Source organism: Tachysurus vachellii, chromosome 26, assembly GCF_030014155.1.
Source record: "Tachysurus vachellii isolate PV-2020 chromosome 26, HZAU_Pvac_v1, whole genome shotgun sequence".
NCBI classification, from domain to species: domain Eukaryota; kingdom Metazoa; phylum Chordata; class Actinopteri; order Siluriformes; family Bagridae; genus Tachysurus; species Tachysurus vachellii.
This window is the reverse complement of record NC_083485.1, coordinates 10,019,304-10,036,018: the sequence shown is the minus strand read 5'-3', so window position 1 is coordinate 10,036,018 and position 16,715 is coordinate 10,019,304. Positions and strand designations below refer to the sequence as shown.

The 16,715-nt window shown below is 38.4% G+C and overlaps 1 protein-coding gene across 6 annotated transcripts in view; it reads right to left on the bottom strand.

Moving 5' to 3' along the window:
• Positions 1-16,715, bottom strand: part of camkk1a (calcium/calmodulin-dependent protein kinase kinase 1, alpha a) — a 91,722-nt gene that overhangs the window by 10,643 nt on the left and 64,364 nt on the right. For 5 of the 6 annotated variants that reach the window (XM_060863545.1, XM_060863548.1, XM_060863549.1 and 2 more), the window contains 7 exons: positions 16,283-16,371; positions 12,199-12,398; positions 7,311-7,364; positions 7,119-7,192; positions 6,046-6,133; positions 4,462-4,590; positions 3,543-3,646 (listed from right to left, as the gene is read on the bottom strand). In XM_060863545.1, the coding sequence (XP_060719528.1) occupies positions 3,543-3,646; positions 4,462-4,590; positions 6,046-6,133; positions 7,119-7,192; positions 7,311-7,364; positions 12,199-12,398; positions 16,283-16,371 (738 nt within the window). Of the gene's footprint in view, positions 1-3,538; positions 3,647-4,461; positions 4,591-6,045; positions 6,134-7,118; positions 7,193-7,310; positions 7,365-12,198; positions 12,399-16,282; positions 16,372-16,715 lie in introns of those variants that run through there. The other variant, XM_060863551.1, reaches the window with a different exon arrangement.

The window sequence follows — 16,715 nt, the reverse complement described above, 5'->3', positions numbered from 1 at the left end:
TACGCTAAAGATACCTGAATATTCTATGATGTACTACATCCCATAAAACAATCAGTAACACAGTATCACTATTTCACTATTTTTTGTACATAAAAACTGCTGGAAAACAGCCGCAACTGCATCTGAACATGTAAAGACTGAAAGAATATAGCTAAGTTTCTTATCTCATGCTAACCAGCAAGCATTAGCAACAGCGACAGCTTTGTTTATTTGCTAATTTGACAGTTCGTCTGATAAATTACTCAGATAAACACAATGTTAAAATGAACATTTTCCCTCGAATGATCTGTAATCCTTAGTTAGCGGTGACAGATTAAGAGAGACAACAGAACACAGCTATTTACGCTAGTCATTTCAATTAAGGGTAAAACATTTTACTGCCTTAAAGACCTTTTCTGCTGACTCACTTTATCAGTTTTTCCTTTAAAACAGTTAACACGGAGTAGAAAAACCTCTGCGCACAGCTGAAGCAGTCTGAGGTAATTCTTGTTGAACTGCTTACACAGTTATAGCCACATGACAATATAGAGTTTTACACCAAATTATGGCTGCGATATCTGTGTACTATAGTCATGGGTGTAATTTCCTGCTAGTCCCCAACTAGCAACTGCAACCAGCCCAATATTTACACCATGATCAACTGAAGCATATGTATAAGTAATTTATTTTGCAGCTGTAACGTCAACTGCAGTTCAACTCTTCTGAATACTGACCAATGGTCAATGGATGATTCTCCATACCAAGCTGTTTATTGTTTTACTCTGTGTGAGTTTCTATGTGTATGAAATGTTCTCTTGTTGGATTGTGTTTTCGGATTTGTTTGCTACATTGACTGCTCTATCGTTACCTGAACTCTGTCTGTTTTCTGACCACAATTTCTGATCATTGTCTTTAGGTCTGTTTGCCTCGCTGACTGCTTTTGAAACTCTGCTTGTCTTGTTGATTATATTTTTGGAGAACAGTTTTTGGATTGTATGCTTTTTGTGCTTTTTAATAAAAATCAGCATAATGAAATCCTCACCTTCCTCCACTAAAGATCCCCCTTTTTTTTTTTAGAGTAACATGAACCAATTGTGGGCTGTGGTTAAAGCGTTGGACCACTAATAGGAAAGTCATGAGTTGGAATCCCAGGTCCGCCAAGAATCCACTGCTGGGCCACTAAGCAAGGCCTTGAACCCTCAATTACTCAGTTTTATACAAATGAGATAAAATGTAAGTCCCTCTGGATAAGCGCGTCTGCTCAATACTCAATAACAAATGTGAGTGAGTCATAATAAATCAGATAAAAATACTAAAAGATGCACAAGTTTGTAACGCCTTAAAAACTATTGCCTCGCAACACAGTGCTTACTGCTGCTATTTGTCTGGCGGAGTTAAGTAGCTACATTTTTATTCTAAATGTTTACTGTTATTATCAACAACAAGATTGTTCACACTGGACATCGTATCCCAACACATTCTGTTAACAGTTTTATTTCAGATCACTCTGTTGTCGTTATCTGAACATTCTGAGGTGACGTGAAGACGACTCTCCGTCCTACACTTCCATTCTTTCTACTCAATTTCCACTTACTGTAGGAGCACCATTAACTGGACATCTTTAAAGGATATGCTTTAGATATATAAATAGATTAGACAGATAAATGGATGATTTGATGTATAGATAGATAGATAGATAGCAAGTCAGATACACAGAAGGAAATTATGAGATGCTCCATCACACTTTAACCCCAGCCCAATGTTCAAACCAAATCTACACCTGTGACTAAACTGTACATACTACTACAAGGAATATCATGGTGTAGTAAATACTAGTGTTAGATACAGTACTGTATATACCAGGATATAGGCATGTCGTATTGCATACAGATTCAATAATATAGAAAGACAGCGTCTGAGAAAGAAATTCAAAAGCGAGTTTGGGTGAGATGTGATCTTAATAAGGAAGACAGAGAATATAGAGGTCATGACATGCATTCGATTTATTCTCACCAGACATCCAGCCCTGCTTCTCCTATGCCATGTTAAAATAAAATCTTGGCTAGAAAAATAGCCCGAAAAAAAAAGTGCCATAAATAATTGACACACTGTGAGTCAGGATTGCCTCTGCAGGGCACCATGAGGGGAAAATGAACTCTGAGAACACTCCGCAGTTTCAACATGAAATGCTAAAGAAGAATAGAGGGAAGTAAATGTCATGAATGCTACTATGGAAACGCATGTAAGCAGTTAGAGGTTAAGGTAATGGGTGGTTATTAGTGTGGCCCTCCTGTATACCTCTTTAAATAGTGAAGTGAGGTGCTTCACATCTTCCTAGGAGAGAGAAGGGGTTTGAAAATGAGAGGAAAAGCAGAACAGTTGAAATGACTGACCTTGGTTAAAGAACAGAACAGTCTGTTACAGATAAACAAAAAAAAAAAAACGTTATTCCTAGTCTTAAAGAGCATCTCCAGTGAAAGTCAAGAAAAACAAACTTTATCAAACATAAACTTCAGCTGTACCTTCTCTTATTTTTATCGTTTTGGATCACTTAAAATGGTATAATATATATATATATATATATATATATATATATATATATATATATATATATATATATATATATATATATATATATATACACACACACACATTTTACAATGATCCTGAATGAGTAAGTTAGAGGTGACAGTGGAAAAGTCAAACTCCCTGAGACGCCATGAAGAGGAAACCTTGTGAGGAACCAGACCCAAAAGGGAGGTCATCTGAGTGAAAATGTGTAAACAGGATCGTATGAGCATCAGAGTCATTTCTGAACTCACTGCATTGACCTGAAGTTATTAACTGCTCAACTTTGTAGTAACATTGCTAATGCATCTGACAGAAAGATGATTGTTTAGCCATCACTAGTGTGGGTCCAGGTAAAAAAAATCAGAGCTTGTTAAAGTATCGTTTTAGAGCTCATTTTGTGAAACAATAATAAAACAATTTAACATAACATGCTGCAAAACTGGGCTCCAACCACATTCACTTCAGTTTTCTGTCAGTTTACTCTTATATCGATATTGTAATGCTTAGAACTTGCACCAAACCAGACCAAACATGGCAGTTGTAATTGAAGTCATGGTTTGTGCTTGACAACATTACCCATCAGCCCCTGCATGACCTTGTCTCATGTCTCAATGTGCCCTTGTTTTGTGTTTCCCCTTAATCAGTACCCCTGTTTAAGTTCTAAATACATCTCTGGCTCATAGTCATTTGCTCATTGTGCTGTTTCGGTTTGTCTTCAGTAAAAGTCTTCACCTGCATTCGCTACTTCTAACGTTCCCTGACAAACACTCTGTTTCAGTATGTGTGCTGTTTGACAGTATTATTGACACACCACACCGTATTTTTCACCCTATTCCATGCTAAACAGTAAGAAAAAAAGAAAAGAAAAACAAACTGGATGCTGCAGGTCGATTGTGATAGCTCACTCGAATAGCGACTTCTTACTAACTTGAGTGGCTGTCGAGGTTAGCAGTGAAAGAGAGTGCAGAAGTATGTTTCTGTTGTAAACTCACATGAGCAGGCTGCCTGGGGCAGACATGGACCTTTCTTCCCTCCTGCTGGGACATTCGAATGGGTTCCCGAAAGAGCGCTTCCGCAGCATGGCCTTCACCAGGATCTATTCCCAACACAAAGATCGATAAAGAGAACACGACAAAGAGAAATGTCTAAAGAAGCTTTGTATTTCATTTTGAAAATGTTGACCTTGCTGCTCATCAAAAATAATGAGAAATGACAAAAAAAAGACTTTCTATATGAATAAGAACATCGCATTTGCTTTACAGTGTACAGTCCAGACCACATGGCTACAGTTCAAATCCTACAATACTGTAGCATGTTCTCTGTGGTAAACTGAGATCTATTTCCTCTTTCCTAACCTGTAGAGGCACTGAGAATCACCTATAGTCCTATAGTGACAAATAGTGTTGTATTTGGGGGGATAAACATCTTTCTCATTCGTCTTTTCGAACTCGTACACATCGGCCATGTACACAGCTGCAGTGACCCGTCCTTTTAAGCTGTTGATATCTTCCTCTCATCCCTTAACCACGGTATATATTTTTATAGATTATGTGTGAAAACATTTTGCACATCGCTGGTCAAGTTGGAATTCATTATATTTCTTTATGCCATAACCACATTAATCACTGGTTTCATTTAACATGGCTCCCGCTTTCAACTTATAAAATATCACATTTCCTATGTGTTTAGTTCATATTTATCTTATATTTTTTATAGTGTGTGCATGATACTTAATCATGTGCATGACCTAGCCACTGTACCCCTGAGATTCTGAATCAAGATCATGAAATCATAATGTGTGACTAAGATTCTGTCTTTAAAAGGATTAAACTATTCATTCGTATCACGTGTATTTAACATACAATAGAATAACTCTGTATTGTATTTTAGCACATTTACAGCATCACTCACCACAGCAGACAGACTGGGAATAAACTTGACCGAGTTCTGAATCTCTTCTTCTGTGACCTCCACCACAGTGCAGTGTTCTTCTTCTAAAGGCAACGGGTCAGTGCCATCCAGTGTGATCCATGGGTCCAGCTATAGACACACAAACACAACATACAGTACACACCAATACTGGGATCTCCTCGGTAGACGAGTTAGCTAGACAAACCAATCCAAACAAACAAAACAGCACACAGTGCAGTAAAAATGGATAATTCATGTCTAGGGTAATTAGCGTCCCTTGGGGTCCAGATGCAGGATCCTATGCTCTCACTTCCATGGCTGGGGTTTGATTCCTGTGCAGAGAATCAATCCTGCCACTGACGGGTTAACTCTCAAGCCCGGATAAAATGGGAGGGTTGCATCAGGACCAGGTATCCAGCAGAAATTTGGAATAACGGTGACTGAACACCCCTTCAGCTTGCAATTTTAACTTGCAAGATGAAGGGGTGTTCAGTCGCCGTTATTCCAAATGGTTCTGCAATACTAAAAGATTTTAAAAAGAAGTCATATAAATCCCATATGACACAAGAGGACAAGTAGAGCTCTAGACGTCCTCCAGTCCTGCTTTAATAGAACATTTCACATATGTGCAACATCACTGTCAACACACACTCACACAAACATGACACAAAGGAAAACTTGTTATAAAGATGATATCAGATGTGTTCTTATAGAGCTTGAACACAGCAATACTCCATGCATTCAATACCTCAAATGTGGAGCTATAAAAGCTTGAACATTACACTAGACCGGGGTTGTTCGGTTATATCCGAAATGTTCAGGTACATTTTTATTTCAATTAAGCAGGATCCACACCTGATTACTCACATTTTAATCAGTGGCTTTCTTGGCTTTCAACAGACTCTGGTCTGGCTATTTCTTGGTTGGAATGAAATCCTGCATCACACCGGAACATTCTAGATTAGACCGGACACCGGACACCTTGCAGTATTGGCTTTAGATTTGTTCATATACAGACCCAGTACTTGGTTAAATCTATAACGCTGACTAAACTAATCCCTGTTTTGAAAAGATAATCAACTACAGTATAGTTCTGAATAATGTCAGCCAGCTGGCTTATTGCTAATGCTAGTCACTATTGTCTGCTGGTTAGCTTGCTGCTAGCCCTACTCTCTAATGTCTTCTGTTTTTTTCTGTGCTGTATTTCAGTCCAAAATGTTACATAAATGTTTGGAGTTCACTATCGCAGACAAGTACTAGTAGACACTTAAAGTGCACTTAAAGTTGCTTATTATGAGCTTTACATGCCTTAAAAAAAGCAAACAAAAGACATGCTTTCAAGAAAGTATTCATATTTTTCTCCACTTCACATGTCCAGCACGCACGATGAGGTGGAAATGATGTTATTACAACTGTCAAGTTACCATTCACAAGGCAAATGCAGACAAAGTATTATAAAGTCCAGGATTTTGGAGTATTTTGAAGGACTTACTCAAGATCTTTCTGAATAAACACGACTGAATTTACTTACCTACCAAAAGCTTTACTCATATAATCTGCCATTTTGTTCCCTCATTATCTCACCTTAATCTGTGGAATGGTAATCCTGTTCTCAGGGTTCTTGTCCAGCATTTTCAGGATCAGATTCTTCAGGTCTTCACTGATAGCTGGCCTGAAGGATATAACCAAGCATCCGTAAGAGGACTTGCATTAGACGGGTTCATTAATGATCTTTATCTTTATAAGTCCCATGTAAGGCACCAGATCATATCTTCATAGTAAATGCTGATATCAAACCCATTTCTTCTCTCTGAGATGCCTTAGGTGCTTGTTTATAAGCAAGTAATATTTCAAGGTGTTTTCTTCAACCACTAAAATTCTGTGTATGTTTATCCCAACATGAGATCTGACTCATTTTATATCAGACTTCCGACGATAAAATAATTCATTTTTACTGATTGAAAATGTCTGATAAGTCACTTTTCAGGTGGTTAAAAAATGGTTAAAAACATTGGTGTGAGACAAAGAGGCCTAGGGTTTTAAATGTATGTAAAAGAAAATGTATGTAATGTGCACATAGAGAATGTCTTAATGGTTTGAAATGGAGACTCTGAGACTTATGTGCCTTAACATTAGCATAAAGCAAGGGAGTGTGTGTGTGTGTGTGTGTAGGTGTAAGAAGCTCTCAAGAAAGTGCTTTCATTAGCTGATGACAACCTGTCCAATCACACACTCAAGAGCTGCCAATCTTCCTGATAGCCCTGTCTCATGAAAAAAAGAAAGAAAAAGAAACACTCGCATATTCACCACATTCTCTGTCTGACGTTTAAAAGACCTCAAAAAAGCTTGATTTAACATAAGAAACGCATGGAGACACAGAGGCTTGCGGCAAAGCCTCAGCTGTTCTCTTTATTTCTCTGCCTGTGCTGACAAGAGAGACATTTTTCCACGAATAAAAGCTTTTGTTATTCATTCACACATCTCTGTATCCCTCCCTCCACAGCCAAGATTAATATTCCTGCAGCCTTAACGAGGTCTTGTTCGCTCTGAATGCACAAACATGGAGCAGTTTAGAATTCATGGATCATCCATCGCTCTGTCTCTCTGCGTCTCTCTGACGGATTATAAACAGGCTGAGATCAGAAAGAGGAACTCACGTCTCGGGGAACTCCACATGCTTGCTCCTGATTTTGTTATGCAGCGCCAGGATGTACTCGTCGATAAAAGGACACTGGGGAGAGAAAAAAGGGAGAAGCGATTATGCATAACCTTAGAAATAAATTCAAGATGAAATCAAGAACATTCTGGCCAGAAATCAAATCTTTTTCTACCCCGAACCCTTTTCTTACCTTCCCAAATACAAAGCAGTACAGTGTCACTCCCATGGCCCACACATCAAGAGCCTGAAACAGAGGAGATCAGTACCATATATACAGTATATTCAGTATTAAACACACCAACTGAGGATTTAATGCTTACCTTGTACTTTAAACTGTATTCAGATAGTTGAGAGAATTGCATTCGTAAGCCTTATATAGTTTAATGTAGTTTTATGTAATTTCAATCTGATTTAGGTTATAATACATCATATTACATGAACAAAAAGGGGAGGAAAAAAAAAAAAGTACAGATCTACTACTTGCATAAAAGCTACATTTGTACCGGTGTGCATTTTTTTAGGTGTTTAAAGGCAGCGATGCTCAAGCTGCTACTGAAAACCCACCCTGTCTCCAACACTCAAGATAAATCTGGCAACTTCAGACACACTTTAAAACATTATGAATTTTGTCAGTTGACAAAAAATGAATCATATGAATTGAATCATATCAAATATTAATAGGACACTTTTGGGCCAAGGTTCCAATCTGAATACAGCCCATGATATTAAATGAGTTCTGTATTTAATGCAAGAACAGATTCTCTCTGTCTCTCTCTCTGCCTCTCTCTCTCTGTCTCTCTCTGTCTCTCTCTCTCTCACAAATATTTTCAGTCTGCATTCGAAGCAGCTGGCCATGAATCCTTTCATCCCCCAAACACACGGCTCTGTCTGAATGACTGAGTATCTGCCCGAGTCTCTGAAAGCAGAGCTAAATCAGTCTATCTGGAGTTGAGTCGTGAGAGCATGTGTGTATATTTCAGTACTAATGGTTCAGCGAGTACTCATGGAGGAACTAACAGTTCTTTTCTCTCAGACGATGTTGTTATTAAGCCCAATTCATCCCAGAACTATCATCAAGTCCCTTGTTTCCCAGCACATAACGCTAGCTGTGGTAACATTAGCGTTAACAGTAAACACTAGCAATAATGCAAGAGCTGGGAATTCTGAACATTTGACTATTTATTCAACCAGCTTCAATAAATTGTTTTGAGTTTTATACTGTCCAGTTTTTTCAAAATCTGAATTGTTTAACCAATCAAAGAAATTTCACTCAAACTTCAAAGCTTCACTCAAACGTCCCTGTTCAATTCTCTCGATATCCCGTCGAGAAGGAAGATTTTCTAAGAACGGCATGGCGCATGTCATATGTTGCAGCAATTTACCAAGAATTACAATTTTATTGATTAACAAGACATTGCACATTTTATTTTTTATAGTTACACTAAATGTTGTTTGCAAATCATGTAAAGGAGCAAAAGCATTTCACTGTGCTGTACAGTATGTGATGAAAATAAAGAATGCATCTTCTTTCACCTAGAGAACAATGCAGAGTACATAACACAGCTATGACACCATGTACCTGCAGTAGTGAAGGTTAAGGGCCTTACTCGAGGGACCGAAAGTGGAGGCTTGTCAATCAGAGCGATGCTGGTCACATGGTTATCTGTAAGCTCATGTATATGGAAGAGGGTGGTTAGTGCCCTCGGCTGTCCTGCCCTGTCCTGTCCTGATGTTCTATAAGCAGCTTGTAAATGCTTGAATCTATCTGGCTGGTAGATGTTCTGCTGAAAAACTGGTAATTGGGATTTAGCAAAGATATTTTCACATAAGCTCCTTAACTGCACTTGTTCATTTTCATTTAAAAATTGTGGTCTGGTCCAAAAAAAAATTACTATCACCTTACAATGCAAATCCATAATATAATATGGAAAAATGAAGCATAAACATGCAAGATAACATTGCTATTTATGGTAGACAGATAACGACACGAGACCCTTGGATATGGGCACTTTTACTAGGGATTTGAAGACATGAAGCATAAAACTGGTCCAGTAGATGATGGTATGGCTGCATCAATCGAAAAAGAGTGGAAAAAACTATCACGGACAAAAATCAATGCACACAACAATTGAAGTTCCCAGTTTGTATGCACATGTGGGTGTGAAGAGAGAGAGAGAGAGAGAGAGAGAGAGAGAGAGAGAGAGAGAAGGAAATCTTGACAAAAGCACTACTGTATGCAATGCTGCCATGTACAAATACACTCAGGATACAGGTTAATTTCTCTCATCCCTTTCAATAATTTCGATTTTTATATCTGAGAACAACCAGATCATCATCCAGATCAACGGTCATTCCTTCTCCAGCCACCATTTTAATTTCCTTTCTCTTAAAAATAACAACAAAACAAAACAATGCAGCTCGGCATATTATCGAGAAAGTGTAACCTTCTGCGCCACCGTGGCTGAAAAACTCAATCATATTAAATGAGATCTGAATCAAATCATATTAGGAATCGAATCATATCACTGAATCACTGAATCAGACTGAATCAGATCTGTAGAAAATTTAAGTGCAATAAGTTGCTACTGTTTTTAATCATATCATATACTATGTATTGTATAGTACATGTTATAGTATCATGCCAGACAGATAGAAAACACAGTATGGAGGTCAATTGCCATATTTGACATTTCTATACTGAGACTGAAGACAGAGACATTCCCAGGACTGCAGCTTTAAAGCTACTGCATGGACATGTGACCTTACATGACTGCCATGCTGTCACTGTGAAATGTGCAAGAGCTTGTGTACAAAAATGGTGACCTTTTAAACGTAGACTGCAGTCTATTGTTCAGGACAAGGAGCATGTGTGTGTAAAAGAGAGAGCGAGAGATAAAGAGATAGAGAGAGAAAGAGAGAGAGAGAGCGAAACACATTCACGCACACACATACACACACCAGCATGCAGGAGATACAGTATACAATACACCCACTATAGAGTTTATCACTAAATCTGCACTGCAGTGGATATCACTGTTTTAATCAGTATGCATGACGCAATGCTGAGCTAGCAACTGGAATGATCCAGACTCTTAACCGCTAGCAGTCCCAAAGCCCAAAGGCAGTATTGACTCCTTCCATTAGATCAGAGGCTTATCTCTAAACAATGTGCAGTGATACTCTGCTCAGCTCACGGCTAGGTGACACTGGAGTGCTAGTCTTGTGTGTGCTCACGTACAGAAAATCCCCAGAGAGTTAACATTAGTGCGTGCTAGTCACAGGGCTGCTCATTCTTTAATTTTGTGTATTCTGTGCACAGCACAAACGTACGTGTGCTTCAGGACTTGGGTCTTGTATGGAATATTCACAAAATCTCCATTAGCCTTTATCACATTCATCAGTGACATTTTTGGTGCTTAATGTTCAGGTTAGTTGCCCGTAATTTACAGCCTACACAGAATACATTTCATATCGGAGAAAAACACATTAAGACCTCCTGTTGTACTGTAATGACTATTATATAGTTTATATACATGACTATCAAACTGCTGTTGCCATGCTAAAGTTAAAAATATAGCATGGAGGCCACATTTGAAGGCCAAATCATGTGTGTGAGCTATATCACAGTCATTATAATACATAACAGGGGTCTGACTCAGAGGTATTCAAACTGTGGAGCATGAAGTAATGGGTTGTGTGTGTGTGTCTGTGTGTGTGTGTGTGTGTTTGTGTGTGTGTGTTTGTGTGTGTGTGTGTGTTTGTGTGTATGTGTGTTTGTGTGTGTGTTTGTGTGTGTGTGTTTGTGTGTGTGTTTGTGTGTGTTTGTGTGTGTGTGTGTGTGTGTGTTTGTGTGTGTTTGTGTGTGTGTGTGTGTGGGGGAGGAATTTAAATATTTAAAATACTGTACCAGTCCTGTGCCAATGTTTTGAGTAGGAGCTCTGCTTTTCAAAGCCAATCTACAGTGAAATGAACTACTACACAAAATAAAAAAAATAAATAAATTTTAATTTAAATTAAAACTTTTTTTTTTTGTTTAAATCTATAAAGTTCTATAAAGAAGAGTTAAAGCTACAGCTATAAAATAATGATGCTATATCATGCCTTGCCTTGCTCTTATGACATGCCATGTTATGCTGTTATGGAATGTTATGCCATGTCATGGCATTTTATGCTGTTATATGTCATGTTACGTCATGCTGACATACAATGTCATGTTATGTTATGTGATGACTTGCTGTGTTATGCTGTTATGCAGTGTTATGCCATGTCATGTTGTCATTTTATGTTATGATATGGCATGTTATATCATGTTATGCTGTTATACAACGTTATGCCATATCATGCTATGCTCTTTTGATGTCATGTTACGTCATGCTGTTAAATGTTATGCCAGGTCATGATATTATGCAATGTTATGCTATGTCATGCCATGCCGTTATGATATGCTGTGTTGAGCTGTCATGCAATGTTATGCCATGTATTGTAATTTTTTGCTGTTATACATCATGCTATGTCATGCTGTTATACAATGGTATGCTATGTCATGCCATGCTCTTTTGATATGCCATGTTGTGTCATGTGATGCTGTTATGAAATGTGTCATGTCAAGCTGTTATGATGTTATGTCATGTCGTGCTATTTCGCAATGTTATGCTCTCGCCATGCTCTTATGCTATGCCATGTTATGTAATGCTGTCATGCTATGTCATCCTATATTATACTACGTCATGTTATGTCAAGTCATGCTTTGCTATGTTATGTAATGTTATGCTATGTAGTGCTGACACTGAAGACTACTTTCAAAAATGCTGTATCAAATATTACACAAATTATTTTTACAGCATTTTAAAATTAGATTTACTGCAGTTTAAAATTGTTAATTTGTTCAGTTGTTCTATGTCTTGTATCCACGTTAGATTTGAGTAAATATCATATGTAAAATAGCATCATTTAATATTAGTATATGTGTCTTTTGTATGCTGCTTAAAATTTCAGCGCCCCGAAATCTCTGACTTTTTGAGATTAGTCACTGGTAGTGTTTTGCTATAACAGGAAGATTACACAGCCAGTGTGTTTACCTTTCCACTGAAGCTCTTGCGGTTGTCAGACAGAGTCTCTGGGGCCATGAAAGCCGGCGTCCCTGCCGTGCTGGAGAGCAAGGCATCGTTACCCTCGAACTGGTTACTAACACCAAAATCAGCAATCTTCACATGGCCATCATCTCCGAGCAACAGATTCGAAGGCTTGATGTCCCGGTGGACGATCTTCTGATAGTGCACTGAAGAAGAGAGGAAAAACAAGATCGTTACAAAAAAAACATTAAAACAACATGCTTAATTCTGCCTTCTTCTGTAGAGGCTTGGTTTGATGATTCTGAGGGACTCTTAAGAGGTCGACAGGGTCAACAACCCATTCACATGAGCACACAGTAGAGCTGATTGGATGAGTGATGATGTCCTGCTTGGAGTGCACAATCAAAAAAAAAAAAAAACTGATGGCTTATCAATCGAGCGTCCTTCAGCAATATGTCGCTCGCTAATTTGCCAAGAGCTAAGACTCCAGAGGCAATAAAAATGAACCCTCTAGCTTGTGTTCACAATCAAAGCATGTATATGATACTGATATCACAAATTATACAACGGAGCTGCTGAATTCTCAATTTTGATTCAGTAGATGTTGATATAATATTTTGCATGACCTCTACAGGTACATCTCTACCATATTCGTGTGCTTATTCTCACAACAGATAAACAGATGTAACTGATGTAAAAAAAAAATTTAATTGATGATATGTTTCTATGATATGATAATCTTTCTGTGTTCAATTGGGAAGGAGTCTCCAGTGTCAGCGGGTTTGTATAGGTCAGATACAATGTACAACATTTCCATGGAGTGAATAAGACCTTTACATGAACATTCATCTATTTCCTGGTTCCTTCCCTTCCTTGGTTTAAAAAAGGTTTTAAAAACATGGCACTAGCAGCAAAACTAAATGATGCTGACGACACACTACAAACACCTTTCGCCTTTCATACACGACTGAAAAGAACTATTCCTTTGTCTGAAAAACAAGACCCCGTGAAAACATTATTAAGATTATTGAAATTGAAAAAAAGCAATTAAAGAGAAATGAAAAACAGCATTATATTAATATTGCATAGAGCCATTGATCTGACCAGCTCCAAACGCCAAACAAAGTAGTAGATGTATTATGAAAGTCTACAAATTAAAAGACAACAAATATTTAAAAAATGCTAAAAAAAAAAAAAAAAAATAAAAAATCAAAAAAAAAAAAAAAAAAAAAAAAAAGCTAAAAAAAAAAAGGCAACATGTGCTCCACACGGATAATTCGCAGAAAATACACAGCGCTATTCATTTGCTGTTTGTTCACTGTATTCCCTGGGGTGCATCACACAGAGCTAATGAAAACAGAAAGGCCGTATCGCTTCGGTGTTCGGGTTTTATTAAAAGGCGGGTACCTCCAATTCTGCCTAAAAGCAGCCATGAGAAATCGCTCCTAGAGAGCCGGGGCGTGAGAGGAGATCAAGTCGTATAACAGATATTGATCCCTTGCGTAACACTGTAATGTAAAACCGTATGGTATTTATAAGCGGCAGGAGGCTTGTAACAATATACACCTGTGGGAAATGAGTACACACGTCTATACACACCGTGCACAAAGAGACATGGGCTTTCAGCAGATGATCGGCAGGCGTGAGTAGCTGATCTCCGAGCAGAGAGTAATGAGAGCATTGTGCAATCCTGGCCAGGAGAGGCATTAAACCACCCACAGAGAGGAGAGATGGGAAAAGCAGAGTAATCGGGTCCTACAGGCAGCCTGTGGACATCTCGGAGTTTTTAGGTTATCATAATGCAGACGTGCTGAGAAACAAAATAATGATGCAATGGAGCTCCTGCACGCTGCATGCTGGAGTAACCTGACACAAACAGACCTCGCGGTCATTTTCCATCACACTTTAAGTTCATTACAGGAAAGCCAGCGAGATCGTTTCGATCAAAATCGCAGACGAAGACGGCCAACATCAGACAATGCGAACTCAACAACATCAAGGGCACTCAAATTCTTCATCTTGGTCATGTAGGTGCTCTCGCAAGCAATCCAAATATATAAATCTTCACTCAAATCAATGAGGATGGTTTCATTAAATAAACAGATATCACATCAAAGTGACAAAAGTCCCCAAAACCTTTCTTCACCAACAGCCTTAACGCACATCTAATCACTGTACGCTATTTTCTGAAGCCCACCATGCTTTTCCACCATAACATGATGCTACCACCCCCATGCTTCACAATCTGGTTGTTTTTCTTCAGATTAAAAGGCTCATCCTTTTATCTCTATATGTAATTCTGATCAATGTCAACAAACAGTTCCATTATTGTTTCAACTAACCAAGGATCCCTTGTTTTTTAAGGTGTCTCCTGTACTACTATTTGCCTGTAGATCTGAGCCTCTGTCCATCTTTATCAGCAGCCATAACTGTTTCTGTTGAGGTTCATGCTGCTTCTGACAACCCCAGATTAAGAGGCGAGTGCAGCAGTGTTGGAGTGGGTAGAGAAAAGTGTCAGGAGTGTTGTGTGACAGAAGACCATCAGCAAGAATCAAAGGAAAGGTGTATAAGACAGTAGTGAGACCAGCTATGCTGTATGGGTTAGAGACTTTAGCAGTGAGGAAAAGACATGAGGATGTTGAGGTTTTCTTTAGGAGTGACGAGGATGAACAGGATTAGGAACGAGCACATCGGAGGGACAGATCAGGTTGGGACAAGGTCAGAGAGGACAGACTGAGATGGTTTGGACATGTACAGAGGAGGGAGATGGTTATATTGGTAGAAGGATGTTGGAGATGATGGAGCTGCCAGGTAAAAGGTCAAGAGGAAGGCCAAAGAGGGGGTAATTTGTGTTAAAAGAGGACGTGAAGTTAATTGGATGCCGAGGATAGAATTAGGTTGAAACTGGTGATTTGCTGTGGTGACCCCTAACGGGAAAAGCCGAAAGTAGAATCAGAAGAAGAGGATTTTCCTTCGGATTCCATAAAGACTCATTTACTTTATTGTAATCCTACGTAAAATCCATATGTAACACATTGCACATCACATTTTATTACCTCCTTATTTCTTATTATTTCTCTTCATTCTTCGTTTTTTTAATGTTGTTTATTTCTATGCTCAGTCTATGAGTAGTGGCCAGGATTTCATTTCACTGGAAGTTAAATACAGTATATAACCGTGTATGTGACACATTCAATTTTGGATCTTGAATCTTACATAAGCGTTAAATATTAATATAAAAATAATTATACCTACTAGTCAAGTCCTGCTTATTATATTTTCAATTGCTTTGACTTTCAATGCACTGACTTTTCCAGCAAAAATAAATAAATAAATAAATAAATAGATAAACCCTATTACAACAGAGGTTAAGGAGTTACTTTAAAGCAATTCCAAGTTAAAATGAAAATGCCACTACTGCCTCTAGAAAATCAGAGCTGCCTGTGAGATCGAACTAATCTGAACTTAAAGGAAAGCCATTTTATCATCAGCCTGGAGATGACTGGAGGAGAGAGAAGTCTCACTGCCTCAAATACGTGACTGATACTAAAGATCATGCCTGTGGATTCTCTGCCTGTGATTCTTACCCAAAACAAGGTGTGCAAATGACTTCTACTCTCGACATAAGTTGTTATTTGTGAGCTTTATAGCCCTTAGTTCTGTATTGTCTTATGAATCTCTGTCTTGATATGGCACCAGGGTCCAAAAGGAACGTTTTTTCTATTGTACTACCTACATCACCTACATATGATCAAAATGATAATAAAAACCTCGACTTCATTTTCTGTAATCAGGTTTTCCTCATTAGGTACAGTATAACGGACACTTGAGGAATCGTGACGTAGAAAGAAGAACCATGGAAAACCGTCTTGAGTTACAGTACCCACAGGACTTCACCTGTACATAAGGGACAGTAAGTAAATGACTAGTGACTTTTAAGGCTTTGTTTAACAAGCCAACCAAGACGTCTCCATAAAAATATGTATGTTTTCTCAGTAATGAGGACCGAGCTCCTCATTACTGACAGATCTGTGCACAGGATTTTTGATTAGTCTGGTCTCTCAGAGAAATTCCCAAGATAGTAACTCACAGTACTCGATGCCCAGGACGATATCTCTGAAGTAGAGACGCGCCTGCTCCTCGCTTAAAGGGTTGTCCGTAGGCACCTCCATCACTGGGCTGGAAAAAAAAAAAGAAAAGTAGAAGATATAACACAAACTGCATGAATGAGGGTTCAAGAGGTCTAAAACCTGAAGAGTCTCATTACATGAAGAGGTTTAAAGGAGCAGTGTTTAATTTTAGAGCCCTGTAACACCTGCTACTTAAATCTCAATAGCAATGAAAAAACACTGAGAAGCCTCTCGCTTCCACCCCGTCATCCCAACCACTCAATTAAAAAAAAAAAACTTCTTGACTTCAGATTAGCTTTTTTATTTGGATGTGGGGCTAATTTCAGGGCCAGAACAAAAATTAACAGAAGAATAAAATCCAATAGCCTGATTATTTTATCTGGAAATATGGAC